Source organism: Colobus angolensis, unplaced genomic scaffold, assembly GCF_000951035.1.
Source record: "Colobus angolensis palliatus isolate OR3802 unplaced genomic scaffold, Cang.pa_1.0 Scaffold111, whole genome shotgun sequence".
Classification (NCBI taxonomy): Eukaryota; Metazoa; Chordata; class Mammalia; order Primates; family Cercopithecidae; genus Colobus; species Colobus angolensis.
In genome coordinates, this window is record NW_012112142.1 from 4,992,367 (window position 1) to 5,018,047 (window position 25,681).

The 25,681-nt window shown below is 47.2% G+C and overlaps 2 protein-coding genes across 3 annotated transcripts in view; one reads left to right on the top strand and one right to left on the bottom strand.

The window, feature by feature from the left end:
• NR3C2 (nuclear receptor subfamily 3, group C, member 2) overlaps positions 1 to 6,961 on the top strand; it is a 359,380-nt gene extending 352,419 nt beyond the window's left edge. For both annotated transcript variants that reach the window (XM_011956685.1, XM_011956695.1), the window contains one exon: positions 4,258 to 6,961. In XM_011956685.1, coding sequence (XP_011812075.1) covers positions 4,258 to 4,413 — 156 coding nt within the window. In that variant the 3' untranslated portion in view covers positions 4,414 to 6,961. The remainder of the gene's footprint in view (positions 1 to 4,257) is intronic.
• Positions 6,962 to 12,938: 5,977 nt separating this feature from the next.
• The window catches only part of ARHGAP10 (Rho GTPase activating protein 10), a 341,948-nt gene continuing 329,205 nt past the window's right edge, over positions 12,939 to 25,681 (bottom strand). The window contains exons 21-23 of the mRNA XM_011956701.1: positions 22,299 to 22,451; positions 21,104 to 21,195; positions 12,939 to 13,720 (exon numbers count right to left, since the gene is read on the bottom strand). Coding sequence (XP_011812091.1) covers positions 13,632 to 13,720; positions 21,104 to 21,195; positions 22,299 to 22,451 — 334 coding nt within the window. The 3' untranslated portion in view covers positions 12,939 to 13,631. The remainder of the gene's footprint in view (positions 13,721 to 21,103; positions 21,196 to 22,298; positions 22,452 to 25,681) is intronic.

Here is a 25,681-nt window from a genome sequence, read left to right on the forward strand (position 1 = left end):
TGCCTCAATTTCAGAACTTGTTTTTGGTCTATTCAGGCATTCGACTGCTTCCTGGTTTAGACTTGAGAGGGTGTGTGTCCAGAAAAATTTATCCATTTCTTCTAGATTTTCTAGTTTATTTGCATAGAGGTGTTTATAGTATTCTCTGATGTTAGTTTGTATTTCTGTGGGATCAGTGGTGATACCCCTTTTTATCATTTTTTTATTGCATTTGATTCTTCTCTCTTCATTAGTCTAGCAGTCTATCTATTTTGATCTTTTCAAAAAAAACACCTCCTGGATTGATTTTTTTGAAAGATTTTTTCAAAAAATCTCTATCTCTTTCAGTTCTGCTCTGATCTTATTTATTGTCTTCTGCTAGCTTTTGAATGTGTTTGCTCTTGCTTCTGTAATTCTTTTAATTGTGATGCTAGGGTGTCAACTTTAGATCTTTCCTGCTTTCTCCTGTGGGCATTTAGTGCTATAGATTTGTCTAAACACTGCTTTAGCTGTGTCCCAGAGATCCTGGTACATTGTGTGTTTGCTCTCATTGGTTTCAAAGAACTTATTTATTTCTACCTTCATTTTGTTATTTACCCAAGACTCATTCAGGAGCAGATTGTTCAGTTTCCCTGTGGTTGTGCGTTTTAAGTGAGTTTCTTAATCCTGAGCTCTAATTTGATTGAACTGTGGTCTGAGAGACTGTTACTATTTCCATTCTTTTGCATTTGCTAAGGAGTGTTTTACTTCCAATTATGTGGTCAATTTTAGAATACGTGCAGTGAGGTGCCAAGAAGAATGTATATTCTGTTGATTTGGGGTGGAGAGTTCTGTAGATGTCTATTAGGTCTGCTTGGTCCAGAGCTGAGTTCAAGTCCTGAATATCTTTAATTTTCTGTCTCATTAATCTGACAGTGGGGTGTTAAAGTCTCCCAGTATAATTGTGCAGGAGTCTAAGTCTCTGTGTACATCTCTAAGAACTTGCTTTATGAATCTGGGTGCTCCTGTATTGGGTGCATATATATTTAGGATACTTAGCTCTTCTTGTTGCATTGATCCTTTTACTATTATGTAATGCCCTCCTTTGATCTTTGTTGGTTTAAAGTCTGTTTTATCAGACACTAGGATTGGAACCCCTGCTATTTTTGCTTTCCATTTGCTTGGTAAATATTCCTCCATCTCTTTGAGCCTATGTGTGTCTTTGCACATGAGATGAGTCTCCTGAATACAGCACACTGATGGGTCTTGACTCTTGATTGAATTTGCCAGACTGTGTCTTTTAATTGGGGCATTTAGCCCATTTACATTTAAGGGGCCATTGTTATGTGTGAATTTAATCCTGTCATTACAATGCTAGCTGGTTGTTTTGCCTGTTAGTTGATGCAGTTTCTTCATAGAATCGATGGTCTTTACAATTTAGTATGTTTTTGCAGTAGCTGGTACTGGTTGTTCCTTTCCATGTCTATTGCTTCCTTCAGGAGCTCTTGTAAGGCAGGCCTGGTGGTGACAGAATCTCTCAGCATTTGCTTGTCTGTCAAGGATTTTATTTCTCCTTCACTTATGAAGCATAGTTTGGCTGGATATGAAATTCTGAGTTGAAAATTCTTTTAAGAATGTTGACTATTGGCCCCGACTCTCTTCTGGCTTGTAGGGTTTCTGCAGAGATCTGCCGTTACTGTGATGGGCTTCCCTTTGTGGGTAACCCAACCTTTCTCCCTGGCTTCCTTTAGTATTTTTTCCTTCATTTCAACCTTGGTGAATCTGAGAATTACATGTCTTGGAGTTGCTCTTCTCGAGGAGTATCTTTGTAGCATTCTCTGTATTTCCTGAATTTGAAAGTTGGGCTGCCTTGCTAGGTTGGGGAAGTTCTCCTAGATAATATCCTGAAGAGTGTTTTCCAACTTGGTTCCATTCTCCCCGTCACTTTCAGTTACACCAATCAAGCATAGATTTGGTATTTCTTGGAGGCTTTGTTTGTTTCTTTTCACTCTAATCTTCTCTTCTTGCTTTATTCCTTTGAGTTGATCTTAAATCTCTGATATCCTTTCTTCTACTTGATCAATTCAGCTATTGATAATTGTGTATGCTTCATGAAGTTCTCGTGCTGTGTTTTTCAGCTCCATCAGGTCATTTATGTTCTTCTCTAAATTGGTTAGTTAACAATTCGTCTTTTTTCAGGGTTCTTAGCTTCCTTGCATTGGGTTAGAACATACTCTAGCTCAGAGGAATTTGTTATTATCCACCTTCTGAAGCCTACTTCTGTCAATTTGTCGAACTCATTCTCCGTCCATTTTTGTTCCCTTGCTGACGAGGAGTTGTGATCCTTTGTAGAAGAGGCGTTCTGGTTTTTGGAATTTTCAGGCTTTTTTGCGCTGGTTTCTCCCCATCTTCGTGGATTTATCTACCTTTGGTCTTTGATGTTGGTGGCCTTTGGATGGGGTTTCTGTGTGGACATCCTTTTAGTTAGTTGATGTTGATGCTCTTCCTTTGTTAGTTTTCCTTCTACCAGTCAGGCCCCTCTGCTGTAGGTCTGCTGGAGTTTGCTGGAGGTCCACTCCAGACCCTGTGTATCACCAGCAGAAGCTGCAGAACAGCAAAGATTGCTGCCTATTCCTAACTCTGGAGGCTCTGTCCCAGAGGGGCACCCGCCAGATGCCAGGTGAGGCTCTCCTGTATGAGGTGTCTCCTTGTCAGGAGGCACAGGGATCAGGGACCCACTTCAGAAGGCAGTCTGTCCCTTATCAGAACTCTAGTGCTGTGCTGGGAGGAACCACTGCTCTCTTCAGAGCTAGCAGGCAGGAACATTTAAGTCTGCTGAAGCTGTGCCCACAGCCACCCCTTCCCCCAGGTGCTGTGTCCCAGGGAGATGGGGGTTTTATCTATAAGCCCCTGATTGGGGCTGCTGCCTTTTTTTCAGAGATGCCCTGTCCAGAGAGGAGGAATCTAGAGAGGCAGTCTGGCTACAGGGGCTTTGGGGAGCTGCAGTGTGCTCCACCCAGTTGGAACTTCCCAGTGGCTTTGTTTACACTGTGAGGGGAAAACAGCCTACTCAAGCCTCAGTAATGGCAGATGCTCCTCCCCACACCAAGCTAGAGCATCCCAGGTCAATTTCAGACTGCTGTGGTGGCAGCAAGATTTTCAAGCCAGTGGATCTCAGCTTGCTAGGCTCCGTGGTGGTGGGATCCGCTGAGCTAGACCACTTGGCTCCTTGGCTTCAGCCCTCTTTCCAGGGAAGTGAATGGTTCTATCTCACTGGTGTTCCAGGTGCCACTGGGGTATGAAAAAAACTCCTGCAGCTAGCTCGGTGTCTACCCTAACTGGCACCCAGTTTTGTGCTTGAAACCCAGGGCCCTGGTGGTATAGGCACCCAAGGGAATCTCCTGGTCTATGGGTTGCGAAGACCCTGGGAAAAGTATAGTATCTGAGCCAGAAGCACCATTACAGCACAGTCCCTCACAGCTTCCCTTGGCTAGTGGAGGGAGTTCCCCGACCTCTTGCATTTCCTGGGTGAGATGACGCCCCACCCTGCGTTGGCTCACCCTGGAGCAGTTCAGGTCTGGAGGGGCTGAGAAAGGTTCTTGGTTCACAGAGTAGGGAAAATGAGCTAGGGGACACCCCGGAACCTGTCCTTGATGTTTTTCACTGTCTCAAAATCAGCCTGAAATAGGAAGTAGCTGAGGAGTCTTAGGTCTGCCCCACAGGGCAGGCACCCACAAGGAAGGAAAGAGGGCCCGGGGCTGCAGGTGGAAGTGCCAGCTTCCCCCGGTGGCAGCTCCATTGGCAGGCCCAGCTAGGGGGATACCACAGCTGCCTGTGAGGTGCTCTGTCCTCCTCCTCACCCTCCTGGGCATCTGCGGTGCTTAGACCCTGGGCCAGCACCTGCCCCTTCCCACCAGCCCACCATACACCCTGGGAAGTCCCATCGCCAATACAAAGATACACGTGTAGGCACACATTTAGAAATTAGAATTTGATGAGTGCAGTACAGTGACCCAGTCACTATTAACTCTGTCACTGTCCCTGTTGCCTCTGATACATTCAGTGCTCAAAATTCAGCTCTCAGCTGAATTTGTTTTCCACGAAAGGCAGATGACATGGATGATGTGAACACCCTTCTTCCTCTCCCAGGACAGATGACTCTGCTCAGTTAACGAAAACGTGGTCTCCTGGGAGGCTTTCTGACTGTAGTCCTTTGAGTTCCCACCAGAGTCAGAATGCAGAGGGATCCAGGGTCGGAAGCGAGGCCCCTGTGTCATGCCCACTGTGTCTGTGTTACAGCTGGTGAGCGACCTGCTGGAATTCTGCTTCTACACCTTCCGAGAGTCCCATGCACTGAAGGTAGAGTTCCCTGCAATGCTGGTGGAGATCATCAGCGACCAGCTGCCCAAGGTGGAGTCGGGGAACGCCAAGCCACTCTACTTCCACCGGAAGTGACTGCCCGCTGCCCAGAAGAACTTTGCCTTAAGTTTCCCCGTGTTGTTCCACACCCAGAAGGACCCAAGAAAACCTGTTTCTAACATGTGATGGTTGATTCACACTTGTTTCTCAAGTTTAAAGTCATGTCAGAGGTTTGGAGCCGGGAAAGCTGTTTTTCCATGGATTTGGCGAGACCAGAGCAGTCTGAAGGACTCCCCCCCTCCAATCCCCCAGCGCTTAGAAACATGTTCCTGCTCCTCGGGATGAAAAGCCATATCTAGTCAATAACTCTGATTTTGATATTTTCACAGATGGAAGTTTTAACTATGCCATGTAGTTTCTGGTATTGTTTGCTTGTTTTAAAAGGGTTCAAGGACTAACGAACTTTTTAAAGCTTACCCTTGGTTTGCACATAAAACGTATAGTCAATATGGGGCATTAATATTCTTTTGTTATTTAAAAAACACAAAAAATTAAAAAATATATACAGATTCCTGTTGTGTAATAACAGAACTCGTGGCATGGGGTGGCAGCCCCCTCTGAGCCCTCGCTCGTCCACGGTCTTCTGCATCACTGGTATACACACTCGTTAGCGTCCATTTCTTATTTAATTAGAATGGATAAGATGTTAAATGCCTTGGTTTGATTTCTAGTATCTATTGTGTTGGCTTTACAAATAATTTTTTGCAGTCTTTTGCTGTGCTGTACATTACTGTATGTATAAATTATGAAGGACCTGAAATAAGGTATAAGGATCTTTTGTAAATGAGACACATACAAAAACAAAATCTTTAATGGTTAATAGGATGAATGGGAAAGTATTTTTGAAAGAATTCTATTTTGCTGGAGACTATTTAAGTACTATCTTTGTCTAAACAAGGTAATTTTTTTTTTGTAAAGTGCAATGTCCTGCATGCATAATGAACCGTTTACAGTGTATTTAAGAAAGGGAAAGCTGTGCCTTTTTTAGCTTCATATCTAATTTACCATTTTACAGTCTCTGTTGTAAATAACCACACTTAAACCTCTTCGGTTGTCTTGAAGCCTTTCTACTTTTTCTGTACTTTTTGTTTTGTTCTTGGTCTCCTGCTTGGGGCATTTGTGGAACTCCAGCACGTTTTCCTGCTTCTGCTTTATCCTGCTCCATCGGGGAATGACACACTACGGTGTCTGCAGCTCCTGGAAGGTGTCATTTGACAACACACGTGGGAGGAGGTGGTCCTGGGAGTGCTGCAGCTTCAGGAAAGCTGCCTTGTTCCCCTTTTCCTCCAGAAGCAGAACCAGCTCGAGGAGAGAGAGACTGGGAACTAGATGGCTCAGAGAGCCTCTTTTCCTCCCCTTTTAGAAAATACAGTTTTCTCCTGTGGGAAAAAGAAATTCCATGCACTCTCTCTGTTAAAGATCAGCTATTCCCTTCTGATCTTGGAAAGGGGTTCTGCACTCCTGGAACCAGTCACAGGAACACACAGATCATGGCAGGAGGCGCTGGGACGGCCCATCTTGGCAAGGTTCAGTCTGAATGGCATGGAGACTGGGAGATAGAGGGGTTTTAGATTTTTAAAAGGTAGGTTTTAAAATTAAATTTTATACATAAACAACAGTTTTGGAGAAAAACTACAGATCATATAAGCCAGACAGGGGCACTAAAATTTTTAATTCATTAATCTGTTCAGCACTGATGCAATTTATGGCTTTTCTCTTGCCCCAAATCACAAACATGTATCTTTGGGGAAACTAACAATATGATTGCACTAAATAAACTACTTTGAATAGAGGCCAAATTAATCTTTTAAAAGTGATGATAATCATCAGGTTTACTCAGTGAAATCATATTATTTTCCAAAATCTAAAAGCTGTAGCTGGAGAAGCCCATGGCCAGGAAGAAGCAGCAATTGGATCAACACTTTTCTCCAGGGTTCACCATGCAGGCAACATTACCTTGTCTTTCAAAAGACACCTGCCTTGTGCAAGGGGAAACCTGTGAAAGCTGCACTCAGAGGGAGGAGTTTTTCTTACATAATTTGCAATTTCAGGAATTTAATTTATAGGCAGATCTTTAAATACAGTCAACTTACATGCACAGCAATATGAAAGCCACATTTTGAAGGTAATAAATACACAGCATGCAGACTGGGAGTTGCTAGAAAACAAATGACTTACTTAACAAAAGCAGCTTTTAGTTCAGACTAGTTTTTATAAAATGGGAATTCTGACTTAAGCAGGTTTGGGATGGAGATGGTCTGCATCAGCTTTTTGTATTAACAAAGTTACTGGCTCTTTGTGTGTCTCCAGGTAACTTTGCTTGATTAAACAGCAAAGCCATATTCTAAATTCACTGTTGAATGCCTGTCCCAGTCCAAATTGTCTGTCTGCTCTTATTTTTGTACCATATTGCTCTTAAAAATCTTGGTTTGGTACAGTTCATAATTCACCAAAAGTTCATATAATTTAAAAAAAAAACACTAAATTAGTTTAAAATGAAGCAATTTATATCTTTATGCAAAAACATATGTCTGTCTTTGCAAAGGACTGTAAGCAGATTACAATAAATCCTTTACTTTAATCACCTGTTGTTTTGGAGCGAATTCATTTGAATGTCTGTAGGTACACATGGATTTTGTGCCCTCCCAAATCTTGATTGTATGCACTCTGCCTACATCCAAGATGGAGAACAGTGGTTTTCCATGTTAGGAAGAGTCCTGTGTTAGCCACATGTTAATTCTACTCTTTGGGGACTGATTAGAGACCTTGTTTCTAATACTTTTGATATTTGGTTCATTAAAATACTCTGTAACCATTAGGTAACTATTGCCATGTAGTTGCTAAACCCTGTATATACACTGCCTCATTTATCTTCACAACCACATGAAAACTTACTCTGCAGAATTTGAGACTAATGTGAGTGGAGCCCCGGCTGATTCCAAAGTTCTTCCTCTACATGGTCTCACCCTGTCATCCCTCAGGACCCTTGCACCATCAAGAGGCTCAGCTCCCCATTGGCCACGATTCTTCTGACATTTCTGCAGGCTTGTCCCTTGGATTCCACTCATTAATATGGGTCACAAAGGAGCAGTAAGCAATCACCAGCTGGATTTTAAATAGAAAACATTTCCCACAAGATAAATTCAAGTACAGTACATTTTTAATGTGTTACTCAACTGGTGCTTGTTCAAATTATTTTTGCTTTCAGCAAGAGAAGACAGATAGTGAAACAAACTCAGCTTTGTGAAACACAACAGATCCATTCCTGAACACAGCATACCCACCGAACACAGCACAGGAAGCAAGTTGTGAGCACAAATTTTTGGTGTGTAAAATACTATAAATGCAATTTTAGATTTAAAATTTTCAGAAAATTGACCTATTAGGGAACAGGGCTTTTCACAGAGCGCCCCTAACTTGAAACAAAAGTCATCTTGGGCTGGGAACCCACACAAAGCTGGCAGAAGGCCCCTACAATGTGCACCCTTGGCTAAAGGGGGTGCCCTTTTCGAATTGAACAGACTCATTCTTGGGTCAATGTGACTATTTCTAACAATCTCTAGAAGTGCTCTCAGGCCAAAAGAATTCAGCCCACAGTTAGGAATCATTAGCTAAGAACTGGTCTCTGCCACGGAGACAGCCAGCCACTATATGCCAGAGCAGTTAAAAAAAAAATTATGCCCAGTGATGCCTATGTATTTAGAGGCTTGTTTGCTTCTGTGTGCTGAATTTCCCCCAAGCAAATAGAAAACATTGTCCCTTTATGTACAAATCAGCTCTAACGTATTTTTTATAAACTCTGCAAATGTACACAGATTAAAATGACTTGATTACAAGTATCTCTGGCACTTTAATTTCAAGTCAGCCAGTTGCTACTGTAGCAATTTTCTTGGAAATAAAACAGTAGCTTCCCAAAAAACACTGGGTAAGGCATGATCTCAACACTGATCATGGACCAAGACTGTCCAAAGCAAAGTGAACAATGGGGCCAAGTGGCAGGCAGTTAGCTGCTGCTGTATAACAGAACATCCCAAAACCCACCGCTTTAGATCAATCACCATTGACTATTTCTCATGAGTCTTATGAGTCAGCTGGAGAAGCAGGCTGGGGTGTGCTGACCTGAGCCAGGCTCGGCTGAGCTGGGATTGTTTGTACCTCCATGGTCAGCCTGCAGCTGTCTGGTCTGCAGTGGTGCTGCTCCATGTGGCCTCTCATCCTCCAGCAAGCTAGCCTGGGTTTATTTCATGGCAAAGCCAGGGCTCTAAAAGAGACCCTGGAAAGGCATATAACACTTTCCATGCCTCTGACTGAATCAAGTTTGCTCCTACCCCATCGGCCAAAGCAAGCTGTGAGGTGAAGCCCTCAGTCAGCCTGAAAGGGCTCCACAAAAGGGCATGGTTTGGGGAGGGGTGAAAGATCAGGATTTTTAAATGTCTACCACTAGTAGTTACTCAGATATTTTGCTGCAGCATGTATGTTGCCAAGACAGTGGTTTCCCAAGTTTTCCCTAGTCTGAAAAACCCATTTATATGGATCTCCATGCCCCGAGCCAGCCTGACTGAGGGTGGATGGCAGCACCTGTGAAAACTGGCCTGGCTGGGTCTGATCCTACTGCTCCCGGCATGGGAGCTGCTCCACCTTGCAGTGTTTCCTTAGTTGCTAAACTCCACAAGGAAGAAGAAATCCAGACACCAATGCATAGCCCTGAGCTGCCATGCATTCACTGCCCAAATTTAAAGTGCAGGTCCTTTGTTGGGCCAAAAACAGAAGTCTTTCCAATCAAGTTGATCTTCAGATAGTGTTTTCCAAGGTATTCTAACCAGTAGATTGAGATACTTTCAGCTAGACATTTAAGCGTTAGAATGAGCTGAATTGCCCAAATGAGGTAGCAATAAATTACTGCTCAGGCCAGTCAAGGAGGAAGAGTGCTGAGAAGCAACTGAGAAGACATGTGCAGAACGAGGAGCGGGAGAGCTATTTGAGGACCTGCTCCTGGAATAGCATCCTCAGAGTGGACAGAGGAAAGCCACATGGCTCAAGAAGATTCAAGAAGTCGTGGAAAATATCTGGCCAAGGAAGGGGTCACTGGGACTGGTTTTGAGAGACTGGGAGAACCCCTAAGAAAGTGAGAAGATGCCCAGTCTGGAGGTGAATGGGAAGAAAGGCAAGCCCAAGAGAGCAGGAGCCTGGAGTGGATAGTGGAGAGTGGCGTTGGGAAGGAGCGGGGAGGCTGAGCAACGTTGGCAAAGGACAAGAGCAGGGAATAGCTTTTGCAGAACAGATGCTGGCAGGAAGCAGGTGGAGATTTAGAGATGAGAAGCGGGACAGAAACCGACCCCCAACCGCCACAGTGCCCTGCCCCTTGCCTCCTCCAGTCATCTCCATTTACTAAACCCCACTTCCTACCATGCGCCCATCCAGCACAGGACATTCACTCTCATTTAACTGTCACATCCCACAGGTTGCGTCTCCTCTTTCCATTTCACAGGCACAAACAGAACCATAAAAAGGTCAAGTAACTTACCAGAGGTCACCAAGATATAAAATAGCAAAAATAAGATTTCAAAACAGCTTGTTTGTAATGCAACATGCACTTTTCACCACTGTCTTTTCATAGAGCTGCTGTTAACGAAGGACCACAAACTGGGCACCTTAAGCAGAAATGCATTTTCTCCCAGTTCTGGAGGCTGGAAGTCCAAGATGGAGGCATCAACAGGGTTGGTTCCTTCAGTGAGGGCTGTGAAGAAGGGTCTATTCCAGGCCTCTCCCCTTGGCTTGTAGATGGCTGTCTTCTCCCTGTTTCTCTTCGTGTCATCTTTCTTCTATGCGAGTCTCTCAGTGTCCAAATTTCCCCTTGTTTTAAGGACATCAGTCATATCGGATTAGGGCCAACCCTACTGTGCTCAGCTTAACTAGTGACATCTGCAAAGATTCTATTTCCAAATGATGTCACATTCTGAGGGACTGGGGATTAAGGACTTCAACATATGAATTTGGGGAGTGGGAAACAATTCAACTCATAACAGCATGGCCCTGAGGACAAGATGGCACAGCAGAAAGAACATGTGACTAGCTTATTGAACCTGAGGAAGCAAGTGCTCCTTCTCCATTTTCTCATCCATAAAATGGGCTAATATCCCCTGGCTTGTGCAGTCACTGTAAGGAAAGAATGAGTCAGACATCCATCTCTGGCATGGACACTCATTGCTTTTCCCTTCCATATCCCCAACCGCAGGTATGGCTGCTACTACAAAGGAAGGAGGGTGAGGTTACAGCCCCTGCAAGTCCTTTGGCTCTGTTTTCACCTGGCATCTCCTTTACAGATGCGGGGAACACCAGGGAAGGCCCTGTGGGTGCCACCATCAGATGCAAGCCCTGCAGCCCCAGTGCCAACAAGAAACGCATGGCCTGAGTGCTCTTTTTTGCCTCAAACCACCACAGTGCCACTGAATGAACACAGGATATGGACCTGGTCTAGGCAGCTGCAGTTGGTGCTGCAGGAGCTGAGCAATGTAGGGCTGAGGGAAGGTCAGGTAGCCTCAGCAGAGCCTGGGAAGCAGCCACACCCATCCAGCTAAAACAGCAAAACATACTCCACTCCTCTTCTAGGGGAAGGAAGATGATCCACCAAAGTAAGAAAACACCTCCTGATCCCGCTCCTCAGTACATTCTGGGCCATGTCCAGGGGTAAGCTCCCTGCCCAGAGGCCTTGGCAGTCCTGGCCACACTGCTGTGCACGTGTCACATTCTTAGACAGACACACCCCTGCTCCCCTCTGGCACTACCCCAGTCTTCCCCAGAGGGCCACAGGAGGGGTCTTCAGCTCTTAAGGCTACAAGAGCCTCCACAGGGCACAGTTTTAGAACTTCCCTACTTGTCACCCCATCAATCTAAGGAACACAGAGGGCCCTGATGACAAAGATGCAAGATACTGCTGTTCTTATTCATAGGAGTAAGAAAAATGGGAACAGCAGTTCCTATTAGCCAAGCCCTCCCCACATACTGGGTGCGCTGCTTCTATTAGGTCATTTCAACCCCAAACTTCTCAGGATCGTTTTATTTTTAGGAGGCTGGAACAGAATCATGGGGGTGACTGATCTTGCCCAAGGTCACACAGATAGCCAAACTTGGTGGTGATTTCTTTAAGTGGTGGTAAAACCACTTTGAGGGGAATGGCAGGTTGGGTGCATCTCACTGTTAACAACAGGAATCTCCGGCAAGCAAACAAATCAATCAAGACCTGGTGCAGGGAGTTTTCTTTTTAATGGCCCCTGGGGATAGACCAATTAGGAATCTGCCAGGAAGTCACTCCCAACCCTAACCTGAGCCTGCTCTAGCTGCCCACTGGTTTGCCTTTGCCTGCAGAGGGGCCCTCACAGAAGTGGGACATGCCAGCAACCTCTTCTCAGGAGTCAAGTTTCCTTCTACATCCCAAGCAACGAGCCGGGGCAGCAACGACAACTCAGAACACAGGCTCCTGGAGGTTCTGCTGCCCCAGCCCTAGGGCCAAGCCAGCCCCTGCCCAGGCCTCAGACCCGCTTGTGGTAGGGTGGCCCTGGGCTCCTCTGCGGTCTCAATACTCTTCACTGGGCGCGTGATTATTTTAAATTATGTTGCATCGAAATTGTCCTTATTTTTATTTGCAATACGGATACTTTTCAAGAAGCACATTTCCCCATACACATACGACTCCCAAACTCCACACCCTCACGTCATCCACGTGAGGTGACTTCCAAGATGTTAACTGGCAAGCTCTTGAGTCAGTTCATCTGGGGATGAGGCAACAAACACATCTGTCCTTGATAAATGCTTGAGAGAAGTCCGACAGGTCCAGGAACCTCCTATGGGGATGCGTGGAAAGACATGCCTGGCCCCAGAGCAGCCTCTGGGGCATGGGGCTGGCTTCAGAATCTTGGGGCCACTAAAACTAAGCCCCACATTCCAAGGGAAGTCCCCTCTTGCTCTAGAGGTTGTTGTACCCCATAGCTTGGAGGTGGAGGAGAATGAGGAAGCGTCAGAGCAAGGCCTGCCCATGCTGGGGGTGGCCATCCGCACGGGGTAGGGCAGGGTCAAGGGTGAAGGCTCCTCCGGGAAGGTCTGCTCTGCCTCCCTCTCCTCCCTCAACACTGAAATTAATCCAGATGGAGATTAGTAAGGAGGCCTGGAAGGCAGAGGCAAGCTGGGAGGTGTGGGATAAGGGTGTACAATGGTGCTGGTAGGAGGGCTGGTCCCAGGGCACAGAGACAGCCCACACCAACCACCCAGGGCCAAAGCCCCAGCCCTGCTCCAGGTCCTGCAGGCACCAGGGTAGAGAGGCCTGTGCAGCCACTGGAGGAGATGTGAATGGCCTTCCACGATTGCACACATCAGAGGCTGCCGCTGCCCCCGCCCCCGGGAACACGCCTCACTGCGAATACTCCAGGCTCCCCGCTAACAGATTCCACCTGTGAGCACGCCGACAGCGGAGAGAGACGAGTCCCATCGCAGGCTGCCAATTCATAAATCAAGACAGGGCAATGACTTCCACGACCGCTTCCCCACATTAGGACAGATAAATCAAATAGTAAATTACAGTTTATTTCATTTACAGAGAACTTGAGGCAAAAAGGTGGTGTTTGGAAAAGAGCACACGGGTGAGGAGCACCGAGAAGCCTGTTACAAATTCGCCAGTGCACGCCGCCAGCGCAGTGAGCGTGGGGTCCCGCAGGTGGCCGTCTAGGAAGAGTAGGCTGGAGAAGCACGTCTCTCTGCTTCCCTCTGGCTTGAGACCATCTCCCCCACACCAGCAGCAGCCCTCCCAGCCAGGCCGCCGGAGCCAGGCATGCGATCTGCAGACCTATCGCTGTGAGCAGCACAGTTCCCTTTAACATCGCGGCAGCAGGTGCTCCGGGAGGAGAGGGAGCCGGGGTGGCTCTGGTGACGTGACTGCCAGTGGGGGCGACACGGGTGGCAGAAGGCTGCCCTCCCTCTCGTTCTATATGCTGGATAATTAAAATCCCAAGTCCCGATACTTGACAAATGAAAAGTCCATTCTGCGAATCCTGACATCCCCCTCCTGATCCACAATCACAGTTCAGTGCGGTGCGTTCCCATCCCCGCCCACGCCCCACCCCCAAGGCTGATCGTGATGATGGTAACTCCCAAGTGTGGAGGTACCTGTGGGTGCAGCCCAGAGCCTCAGAGGAGGAAGGCGGCTCTCTGCCCCCAGGCAGGTCCCTGGGTGCCAGGGTCAGCAGGGGCTCTGCGTCCAGGAGCTACAGCAGCTTGACGTAATTCTGTGGAATCAGCCCCCTCTTGCCGTTCAGAGTCCCTTCTAGCCAGCCAGGTTCCCTGGAGGTTTGTACTGAAAAGGAAGAGAAAAATCACCTTAACAAAATGTCCCCAAGTACTTGCCTCCTGGGTGTTCACTTAAAAGCTCAACCAGGGAGTGGCCAGTAGAGAAGAGGGGCCACTTCTGGGATGCTGGGTCACAAAGTCTGCACCAGGGTCACTGACAGGCTCTGCCTCCCTGCACTGGCCACGACAAACCTCATCTACGCGGTCCCAAAGCAGCCTCCTAACCAGTGTCCCGGTTTCCAGTCCGGTCCCTTCCAACCCACTCTGCACAAAGATGCTCAGTGAACTGTCTAGAATACAGAGCTGATCACATCACTCCCCTGCTTAAAGTCAGCTTTTTGCGTTTTTGTTTTTGTTTTGTTTTTTTCTTCCTGAGAGGGAGTCTCGCTCTGTCGCCCAGGCTGGAGTGCAGTGGCACTATCTTGGCTCACGGCAGCCTCCGCCTCCCGGGTTCAAGCCATTCTCCTGCCTCGGCCTCCCGAGTAGCTGGGATTACAGGTAAGCACCACTATGCTTGGCTAATTTTTGTATTTTTAGTAGAGATGGGGTTTCACCACATTGGCCAGCCTGCTCTTAAACTACTGACCTCGGTTGATCCATTTGCCTTGGTCCCCCAAAGTGCTGGGATTACAGGTGTGAGCCACCGCTCCCATCCTCAAACTCAAGCTTCTTACTGGTCTGTAACACAGGCCCCTTGGCACCTGGCTCCGGTCGCCCCTACAGGAGCCCTTCACACTCCACTGGCACATCATGCATGTCAACTGCAGTGAATCATCCAGAGAAATCCCAACTGCAACTCCAGGCCTTTGCAAGCTCAGTGCCTTCTGCCTGGAATGCCTTTCCCCCACCTCTTCACCAGGTAATTCCTCCTGTTTAGAGACCTGGTTGGATGCCTCCTCCTCTGACAGTCTGGTCTGACTCCCACACTGGATTGGGAACTCCTGAAGGCAGCCTGAGCCTTATACATCTGGGCACGGTGCCTGGCACAATGGACTGTTCATAAATATTCACGTGATACTTAACGAGGAAACTGCAGCCTGGACAGCAAAGGGCACAGGTCCAAGCACTCCTCACCAGGGTTCAGAAATGCAATACAGAAGCATTTCATAACCCCCAGCTGTGGGCAGTCCCCAGCTCAAACCCCCAACCATGGTCAGGTGCAGGGATGGCAGCCGTGGCATAAAGGAAAGGGGAGGCATGGGCTACTCCAGAAGACCAACTCGAAAGATGGCTTCCGATCACAACCTAGGAGAATAATTTCACATCAAAAACCAAGTACAGGCACACATGTCCATAACACACACGTTTCATGAAGCAGCACTCTTACCCTCACTGTGCGCACGCAATGCCTTCCTTTCTGTATTCTATTATTTTTTTCCCCATGGATTTGTGTAGAAAAGTATTATTCTTTGAATGCTAATTGCAACTCAGCGAATTGAGTTCATGGTCCTCTAAGGTAGAGCTGCCCCACAGTTTGGAAGACACTGACAAGCCAATTCTAATTGTCCTTTGCAACAGGGTAACTGTTTGTTCTTCCCTCCCCTGGATGAACAGGAACACATTCTGGCTGTCTGCGTTCCCCTAACCGCCTGCACTTTCCTTAAATTCAACAAGCTTCTGCCTTCAGGGCCTCCGTGCAGCTGTTCCATTGGGCCTGAATGCTCTTCCCTGCCTTTATGCCTGGACAGCACCTACTCATGCTTCAAAGAGCAGCTTCAGCATCCCCCCACTTCCACGACTCCTCCCCTGGCTCCAGACCAGGTTGGGGCTCCCAGTTATGCACCTTGCATGTCCTGTGTGTGTGCACGCATACGTGTACATATAGGAGAGATACACTGAGATGTTCTTTTCTAGTCCAGACTGTGAGAGCATGTAACATCTGTAACATGAGACCCGGCACCTAGCACAGTGTCAGACACATGATTATCTGTGTAATGAATGAATAAGCAAAATAAGAGATGTGCTCTCAAAGTGATCTGGCAGCAAGTCACTTTTTTCATGCCTTCAATGACCTTGACCCTGACACTGTTCTTCACACCAGGATTTTTAGAGACTTCTCACTTCATCCAAACACCCCAGCTGGCAATGCTACTAGTATGCAGTCACCATTAGGGAAAAGCTTTGGTTTCTATGCAAAAGAGGCCCATAGGGTTGTAACAATGTGGGGGCCTGAGTGGCAAGGGGCCCAGGGCTCAAGTCAGAGCCCTGGAGGAGACTCCTGGCTAGCTGGCTGCACCTGGGAAATTAACTCCTGGGCCTCGCTCAGCTGTTACCTGCAACACGGGGTTACTAGCACTTAGCCTGCAGGACCCGCTATGAGGAGGCAATAAGGTAGTCTCAAATACAGTCTCACCTGCACATGCTTACTGTTTCTCCTCCTACCCTATACACACCACACGCTTGCACAAACACAGACTCAGTATTAATAAAAGACAGGATGAACAGAGGAGGAAAAAGGTGATGTTCTACAATGCTGGAGGTGAAAGGAGGCTTGACTGGGGAAACCTCCCCAACCAGCAAACCAGAGAGATGCCTCCACAACCCCATTCACCACCTCCCCAGCCCTCCCCTCCCTGGAAGGCAGAAGCCAGTAGAGAGAGAGATGTCACTGCTTTACAGAGGTGACCAAGGGGGATCCTGTAACATCCAACAGCCTTGGAAGTGGACCCGGCCAAGCGGCAGGTGGGGTGGGCTAGAAGGGTCTGGAGACCAACAGCAAGGTGTCCCCAAGCACAGGAAAAGTGGCTCTGCAGCTGCAGATGAGGCTGGTAGGCTCTCCCTCCCTCTCTGAAGATCTGACCTCTCTCAGTAGCATCGAACCCCAAAATACCCATCTGGGGTTCCTCTCCTAGTTTATCACACCGCTCCTCCCCTGAGAAATGTCTACACGGTCAACAGGGCTCTGCTTTTCCATTCTTACGGGTGGAGAACATGGTGGCCTCAGTGTCTGTCATTTCCCACGCACCCTCCCTGTGCCTGCAGGTCTCAGTCCAAGAGCCTCACTCTGCTGCAGCCACGGTGTCCTCACAGCCTTTAGACCATAAGAGGGAACAAGATGGGTGTGGGGCAGGGACCCCAAGTAGCATGAGAGAGAAGCAGGTCCCTTCCACCAACTCAGTTTTCAGCGTAACGTAGACAATGTGTGTGACAAACACTGAAATCACTGAAGTGTCATCAGCACACAGTGAGCGCCAGGAACCCACACGCAACTTCAGAACTGCCACAGGGCCCACAGGGAGGCTGCGTCCTGGGCTCTGTCCTATCTCCCACCCCGAGGCAACCAGTAGCTTGAATGCTATGTTTCTCATTATCTTATCACAGCTCTGGGTAAAATTCAGTTTTGTCACACAAGTCCATACCCCTAATAATATCCCATTTATTTTGCGTATGTGTGAGCTTAAGCAGAAGCACATAATGTCTAGTCACCTGGAACTTATTTTTCATTCAGTAATTTTTTCTCAGATTCCCGTGCTAGGAATCTACCTGGCAACGAAATCGTTGGGCTGTGGGGTCTATATGCGATCAACTTTCCAGGATAACGCCAAATTGTTTTCCAGGGATTATTCTGTGTCTATCTGAGACCTTTCAAGTTTAATCGCCAGAGGCTTTTAAGGATTAATTTGGGCCACACTTGCTCCCCAACGTCTACACATGGATGTTGACAAACAGCCTGGGACAGCCAGGAAAGCAGCCCCGCTGCTGCTGCTGCTGCTGCTGCTGCCGCCACGTGGGGTCGCTCCTGGAAACCTCCTGCCTCAGCACCCTCCCAACCCTGCCCCTGGGGAGGCAACCACTGCCCATCAGACTGGAGCACACCTGTCTGGAAAGACAGGACTGGCGGGTGGTCACCAGCAAAACCTATTTCCAGGATTCCCCAGGCCCGGAGAAAAGGGAAAGGTCCCTCTGGCCATCAAAGCAACATCACTGCCCCGAGACCTTACAAACACAGCCCTCTCCTGGGGGTGAGGGGTGGGGGAATTGCCCCAGAGCAACAGCTAGGCATTAGTAAGTCTACTAAAGAAACACATCTTCCACCTTGAATCGGAACTCATAACTTAAGCCTGGCCCACCCAGTAAGAGCAAAGAACAAGGACAGTCATGGGGCTACACAATTGCTAAAGACCCCTATGTCAACCACACTCCGGGTCAGGATTTCTCAGAGCTGCACACATCCCAAACCGCATAACTACTGACGAGGCTGCCCGGGGGTCACTCTGACCTCGAGTTTGTTTTCTCCAAAGGCCACTGGGTGCCATAAACTGATTTCCTTTATTGCCTGTATGAGGTACAAAAAGGAATGGCACTGCAAGAGCATCTATGGAGGCTGGAAGATTCCACATGGATAAGTGAACATAAGAAGAATGTCTTGGGCATTCCAGGGACACTAAGTACTGCTGGTCTGCAGAAAGAGAGCGTTCCCAGCAGCACTCCTGTGGCTGAGTGGCCACTTGGAGCACTGCCTGGCTCCACAGAAGCTGTGGTCAGATGACCTGACAGTCTGTCTTCTCAGTGTCAGTTGTCAGACCGGAAGACCCCATAGCTGTTTAAGGAAGGGCTTCACTAGACATGTTCTGGGCAAGCATCTGCTTTTAACTAGCTAAGAGATCAACTATGCACAGAAGATGTGAGGTGCAAACACACACACAGATAAACTCTGCTTAAGGGCTTGACACTGACTGTACCCTTTGAAGAAGTGTGCCTATTAAGCAGTAAGCCTAATGCTGTTGATTCTGAACACCTTCCACTATGTTATCTGCCCTGCTATAAAAGAATCGGGGGGAACCTGCAAGACAAGTAGCTCACATTAAATGAGACACCCACATCCCTGGGTAGGGAGAGGGTGTCAACACATCCACAAGGTATTTTCCAAGTAGCCAGCCTTAGGAGAGGGACAGAATGAGGAGCTCCTGGGACACCCGGGGTGCCCCAGCCAGCAAAGTCCTGACAGAGCTAGACACCAGCACTGCAGAGCACAGAACCTGAGTGAGACACAACCTGGCTCAAAACATAGCCTCTTCTGAGGCACACTATGATGTACCCAGCATGGCATCATGGTCAGCAGCCTCTCCCCCATACATCTGTAGCAACTCAGAACCCTCTTTTTCTAGTGGTCCCAATGCTATCTTGATACAACATCAATGTTGTGGCCATCCCTGCCACTGAGGATGAAGAATCAGCGGCACAGAGTCCTAAAGGAGCCTGTTCCAGGTCACATGGAAGATAAGAAAGCCATGGTGTGAGCCCAGGCAAAATAACTGCAGAGTTCAGAATCCACGTTGCCTGCAATCAGTGGCTCTCCTCCTCCAAAACACACGGAGACACTGGTATGTGTGTGCACATGTGTGTACATATGTACAAATGTGTGACTATGTACGTGTACGTGTGTACGTGCACACTTCTTAGGAAGACTCCAAGTCATCTCGGGACTTTAGAGCTGGAGAACATGAGTCTCCTGGGTCAGACGCCTACCAGCTTTTATCCAAACTCGCAGATCTGTGCTGGCTTTAGGCACTGACCCTCATTCACATGGCTGTGTGCCCAGGAGAGGTGTCCTATACCCTGTGTGATTCTGATTGGTCTAAATCCTTGCAAATGATGGATCTGGGGTAAGCATGTGACTCAGTTCTGCATACTGGGATGTGAGGATGGGTAAACTATGAAGAAAATCCTGGCAAAGTTTTCTCATTCTTAAAGGAACACAAGGATGAGACACCTCCTTCCACCAGAGTGTGGCCATGATACATGGAACTGTGGCAGTCATCTTGCTCCCGCCAGGGAAACCAGACAGAGGCCCAGGTCCATCAGTAGAGAACCGTTTCGCAGAGAGATGGAAATACTTCAGTCTTTGATAACATCTTAGAGAATATGAATTAAAATCAGAACTCCCTACTTCCAAACTTACTATGGTGCAAACTAATCTCTCCCCCAACCCATTTTTCTTTTTTGAGATGGGGTCTCACTATGTTATCCAAGCTGGCCTCGAACTCCTGGGCGCAAGTGATCCTCCTGCCTCAGCCTCTGCACGAGCTGGGATGACTTTAATCCATCTTCACGACTGATTCAACCAGCTGTGTCAATTTTTGTTATTTGCAGCCTAAGGTATCCTAATAGATGCACCTTCTACCACAGTAACTATCTCACAAACCATACTGCAGGAGGGAGTTCAGAGTCTTCTAAACAAATCTAATCACACAAAATAAAAATTCATCACATTTCTCAAATGAGTGCGTTTCAATACTACCATTTCAGCCTCCCCTTCAGCCATATGGTGTGCCGACATGAGACAGGCCTGGGGCAGGGCAACTACGTTCCACATTATCTTGGCAAAACTGCATGTATGTTATGGTAATGGAGGAATGATCTTGCTTCTATTCCAAGAACAAAATTTCTCCACAAAGTCTAATTCTGTTCCATGTGGGGTTTTGTTGTTGTTGTTTGTTTTCTGACACTACCAGGAGTCTCTGTCTCTGAAGAGCACATATCACACGCATATAGAAATCTATTCTAAATGAGGCAACTTGCTTTCTAAAAAACAATCGTCAGCAAATGCTGCATTACTGACAATACACCACTGTGCCTCGTGTTGATACATTCCACATATCCCAAACATTCTGGATAATCAACCATTCCATTCCAAGCATCTCAGGTTCCTACTGCTTCCCTGGAACTCTTCTGAGGAGCTCCACCCACACATGACAGCACGGTTTCCATAGCAACCAATGCATTTCATAATGAGCAGGACTGGGGAGGGAAGAAAGCAAGAGCAGGGGAAAAAAGACACTGAACCATAAGAAAACTTTTTGAAATATTCAACCAGGCATAGCTCCTACATGCTTGTGTATGAATATTAAATCCTCAAAAGCTACACCCTTGTTTCAATATGCAAAGTCAATACCTGAATCTGGAGACTCACACACTGTTCAAATCAGCAAAACTGTAAAGCACAAAAATGGTAAGGGAAATAGAAATCGAAAATTTTTAAGCATAGTAGTATTCTCTGATGACTCAGAGTTGGTAAACCTGAAGCATTTAATGGACTTGGTTAGCAACTCTGGGAGAACAAATATAATAAAGTGTGCAAATCAGAAATATTTCTTAAGTGCAAGTGACACCAGCTTCTTCCTGTCAGGAGAGAAATGACCTGAATGAAGACCCACAAGATGAGATGGAGAATAACCAAGAAGAGAGCACAGTGGCATTCCAGCAATCAACAACAAGCCCCTGGTATTGGGGCCTAGGAGCTGAATACGGCAGCTTAATCCAGTCCAAAGCATCAAGCGGGACACTTACCCTCCCAACAACAGCACCATCGCTGACCGCTCCCTCCAGGCTGCGGTCGTTCGTAATGCGGGCGACAGGATTAATAGATGAGGCTCCCACTAACACTTACCATCCTCAAAAATTGCTCCTATTTCAAAAGATAATTCCGAGCTGTGTTCTGCTTCACACGGATACACGGCTCGAGCCTTCCGACTGCTGACACTGAAAAGAAAGAAAACACAAAAGACACCAATGAAAATGTGGAAAACAGAGAGAAACCTCACCCCCAACCCCCTTCCCCAAATCTCACTGATGTCACCAGTAGGGCAACTCCTCCCGAAAAAGAAATTAACATGGAAGTGAACATCAGGCTAAGAATAGCACTTGATTTTCAAGTAAACGATGGGTTTCAAATTCAAGCCTTTCCTCAGGGAGCCTCTCTGAGGAGCTGTCACTGAACCACTTCACCTAATTCTCCTCCCTACCTGGTGGGATGCCCTTTCCTACTATTCAGCACTGTTAGAACCACAGGACATGTTTATTTCCAAGCACTTCAGTTGGTCTGTTAGGAAAAGCACACGCACCTGGAGACACACGGCCAGCAGGCAGGAGGCGGCGGCACACCCACACTCCACAGGTGGGAAACCACTGGCCCAGATCCACCCCAGGCAGCCACCACTCTGGAAGGGGCTTGTTGCTCTTCCCTGAGTGTTCTGTATTTACACTGTGCCTCCACCCCAAGAAAGGCACACCAGGCCCAGCTTCTCACCATTTGTTAAAGCAACCTCTGTGTCCGTGCGTGAAAAGGATGGAAACTATGCTTTTAGCCAGTCTAATCAAATCCAAAGGAAATGCCTCACCTCACTGGCATGGGGGAAGCCACTGACAGGAAGAAGCACCTGAGCCACCACAGGTAGAAGAGCCTGCTGGAGGCCAGCAGCTCTGTCTTCTGTGGACCTGGCCATTGGATGCCATGGAAGCGAATGCTTCCAGTGCCAGCTTGCCTACCTTTAAAACAAAGAATGTGCTTTATACTCATGAACAAGAAGTTCTTCCAAAATAAGAACTTCTTCATAAATGCACAACCAGCACGACAGAGTAGGTTCAAGCAGGTCTCATGTAAAGCAAATCCTCCAAAGAATTTGCTACTGAACTGGTGAGGCATGCCCCGATACAAGGTGGTTTAAGTGCTGTCCATGAAGTCCGGGATGCTGGGGGTATCTGGGTAAGCCTTTGCCAGCAGGGAACACAAGAACCTGCTCAGGTTCATCAAGCCTCCTGTGTGTGCTGCCACCGTATTCCACATTCCACTCCAAACCACGTACCTTTCAGGTGGCTTGTCCACTACAGTAGCAGGAGGAGAAAAGAGGAAAGGGGATGACCCGGGTGAAGGAGGTGTCACAGCTGGGTTGGAGCTTGTTGTGGTTGGAGACTGTGGGTTAAGCCACTGCACCATAGACGATCGGGTCTGACCTGGGCTAAAGGTAGGAGTTTGAAGGACAGGATTAATAGCAGAAAGGCCACAGAACATCAAATGCATGACATCCCAATCCCAGATGACTAGGTCGCTAATTCCCCTATCACTCCTGACCAGTAGGGACAGAGTCCTCTCTGCATCCTGCCGGGGCTGCAGCCCAAACTACAGATAGCAACAACCCAGAAACCAGCCACAACCCCAAACTCAAGCTGTCTTACTGTCCTTCTCCAGGTTCTCCAATCTGTCCAACCTACTACCACCCTATGAGTTCACTAATTAGAAAACCAGAATCTAATTGCTCAAAGGAGGAGAGGGATATTCAAGGTATTCATTTTTTCTAATTATAAGGAAAATCACAGGAATCTAGCATCAAGCACATGACCGGCAGCTGCAGAAGATCAGCTAAACAGTTCAAGATCTTTCACCTGCTCCTACACGTATGGCCGTGCAGAAGAAAATGCCACTGGATTCAGGCTTCCTCTAGAGAGGGCCAAAGAGTAGAAATGAAGAGCAAAAACTTCTGGTGACCAGAGCATTTCTTAATATTTCCATTTTGCTTAAAGTTAATGTAAACAGGTCAGTGAACAGACACCTGGAATGGCCGCTAAGCAGAGAGGGAGAGTTCACGTAGTCGATCCGTGTTGATCTGAATTATTCTTCAGTGACCTCAGAACTGGAGGTTTGTGACTATGGTATATGATGTTCCCTTGAGAGGCGTCTCATTTCATTCAGTGACATTTTGAACACACACGTGTTCCCTGTCTGCGGCACCCAGGTGCTCTTCACCTCAGATGCCCGCCGTCTTCCGCTAAACCAGTACACCAGTCTCCACGAGCAGTTTCCCGAGGCTTCCACATTCCTCAGCATGCTTAGACTGTTTCCCCTGCCAGAGAACTGGCACCGAGTTCTTCAGCACCAGCACGGTCTCCTGGACAGCCCCCAGGTGCAATCCTCCAACACAGCGACATTCAGCAACCTAGGGCCAAGTTTACCCACCTGTCTCCCCATATCCGATGCTCTTCCACTTGCCCGCCTACCAGGGGCCACCCCGCCCCAGCAGCCTCCTGTCTGCCGCAGCTCTGCTTCCTGGCACTCCCACCTCTGCCTCAAGCTTTGCCTTTCCTCTCAAGCTCCCCGCCCTCCTCTGCCTGCTCTAATCTTGCCTTTCCTTGGCTCAGCTCCAGTTCCACCTCCCCCAATACTCCTCCTGTGGCCTCTCTAACCCATACACCTTCCCTGGAGGCCTGCGACACCAATAAATGAAAGGGCAAGTTGACACTGGTTGTTCTCCGATGGCTTCAAGTATTTCTCTTGCCTCTGCAGGAAGATCTTTAACTCTTTTTCCAGATCTCACGAAGCCAGGCAGAGTGGCAGGGACATGGAGCCACCAGCCAACATCTGAGCAACCAAATTAGAAAGTTCTAAAACCAAAACTGGATTTTACAAATCTGGTGCATAACTGACTTGGTAGGTATTTAATACACAGAAGCTTTCCTATGCTTTGGTCAGTAAAAACAGGGGGTCATTAAAAAAAAATTCTTCTTCAAAGAGCTTACTTACAATTCCCCTATCCAGCCATTCATCTGGGAGTCATAAAACCTATTTTATCCCAAGGCAAGAGACCTCATAAATCATAAAGTGATCTGTATCACCAGTCACAAAAGTCACTCCGTTTTCTTTTTTAGCAGAAAAGGAACGTTGAATGTTGTCTTACTAATCAGTAAGGGAAAGGAGAAGTAGGTGCGAGTGAAGCCCTGGCAGGGAATTAAGGCCATAGTTAGCCAAACAATTGCCAAGTTATCTCCCAGCAATCATTCAAAGTGCTTGGAGGGTGGCGGTGGAGGCAGATGAGATGTTTTGCCACACCCCCCTTCAGCTCTTCAGAGTCATAAATCGTCAATGACTGCCATCCATCTGCCTAGAGGGAGGACAGTTACAGGAAGAAGATAAAGTAACTATGTGACTATATTTATGTGGCCCTTGAAAAATAAAGAGCATAAATTTTATAGCTATTGTCTGCTTAATCCTCACATCTTTCTTTAAAAAAGAAAACCTCCGTGTGTGGTGTGTGTGGTGTGTGGTGTATGTGTGTGTGTGCGTGTGCATGTGTGTAAAGGGAAAATACCGCTCGGTTTTTAGAAAGTGAAAGAACCACTGCGATGACAGATACAAAACAGAAAGCCCCGCCTGTCCCGCACCCTGGCTTTCTCCATCTCATCCCAAACAGGAACATAGAATCAGCAGTCCTTGTCCAGGGTCAAGTTCTCCACATTCATCTTTTTTGTTTTTTGTGATCTTTCTGTCGCTGTTTAACACATACATGTGCTATGTGATCCAGCACTAACCGGTTCACCAAGATTACCTCCCAGACTTCCCATGTAGACTTAAGTTTCTGTATGTGATGTCCTGGGTGTATCTCAGAAGCCTCTACTAGGTGACTCCTTTGATTTCAGAACCCCACATGGGCAGACACACTGTGAGCTGGAATATTCACAGGATGGAGCAACATGGGAGGCTGGAGACAGTCTCTATGGAGATGAGGCAATGAGACTTGTGGACAACTGGAAGCCTGTGAAAGAAGAGACCTGTGCAGCCAAACAAGGTTTGGGAAGCAGCAGAGCAGGTGCTTGGATAGAGGAAATTTTTCAGAGGCTTGTCGGCCAGGGAGGATCAGAAGTGAGTAAGAAATGAGTATATATACTTAAAAGGCAAGAAGTGAGTATATATACTTAAGTCGTGTAATGAGTTCACATCTCAAGCCAGTACATATCAGATGATAGCATGTTTCATAGTGTCTCCCAAAAGCAAGCTGTCCATATTTTTTGGAAGGTCAAAAAAAAAAAAAAAACGTAAACATGAGCTTCGTTATGTAACCATCTCCTCCCTTCCAAACTTTGGGTAACTTTTTGATAAGAAGATTTGAAAATTTTTTAAAATATTATTTAAAATATAATACCTACATTTTCTCAAAAAACAGTAAGGTATTAGTTTCCAAAGAGAATTTCTGATATTCTCTTCCCCTTCTTTTATTTAAAACATTTTGAAGGAACATAGGTATTTTGGAATGACAGCCCATAAGCAAAGGACGAACAACTTTCCTAAAAGATCCGGATTTTCTAAGCTCCAAGTTTCTCTCTTGAGGCATGCAGGTGTGACCTGGCCCAAGCTGCATTGCCTTGTAAGAACCGGGACTCAGGGAACTGGCACAAGAAAACACTGATACTCTCATTG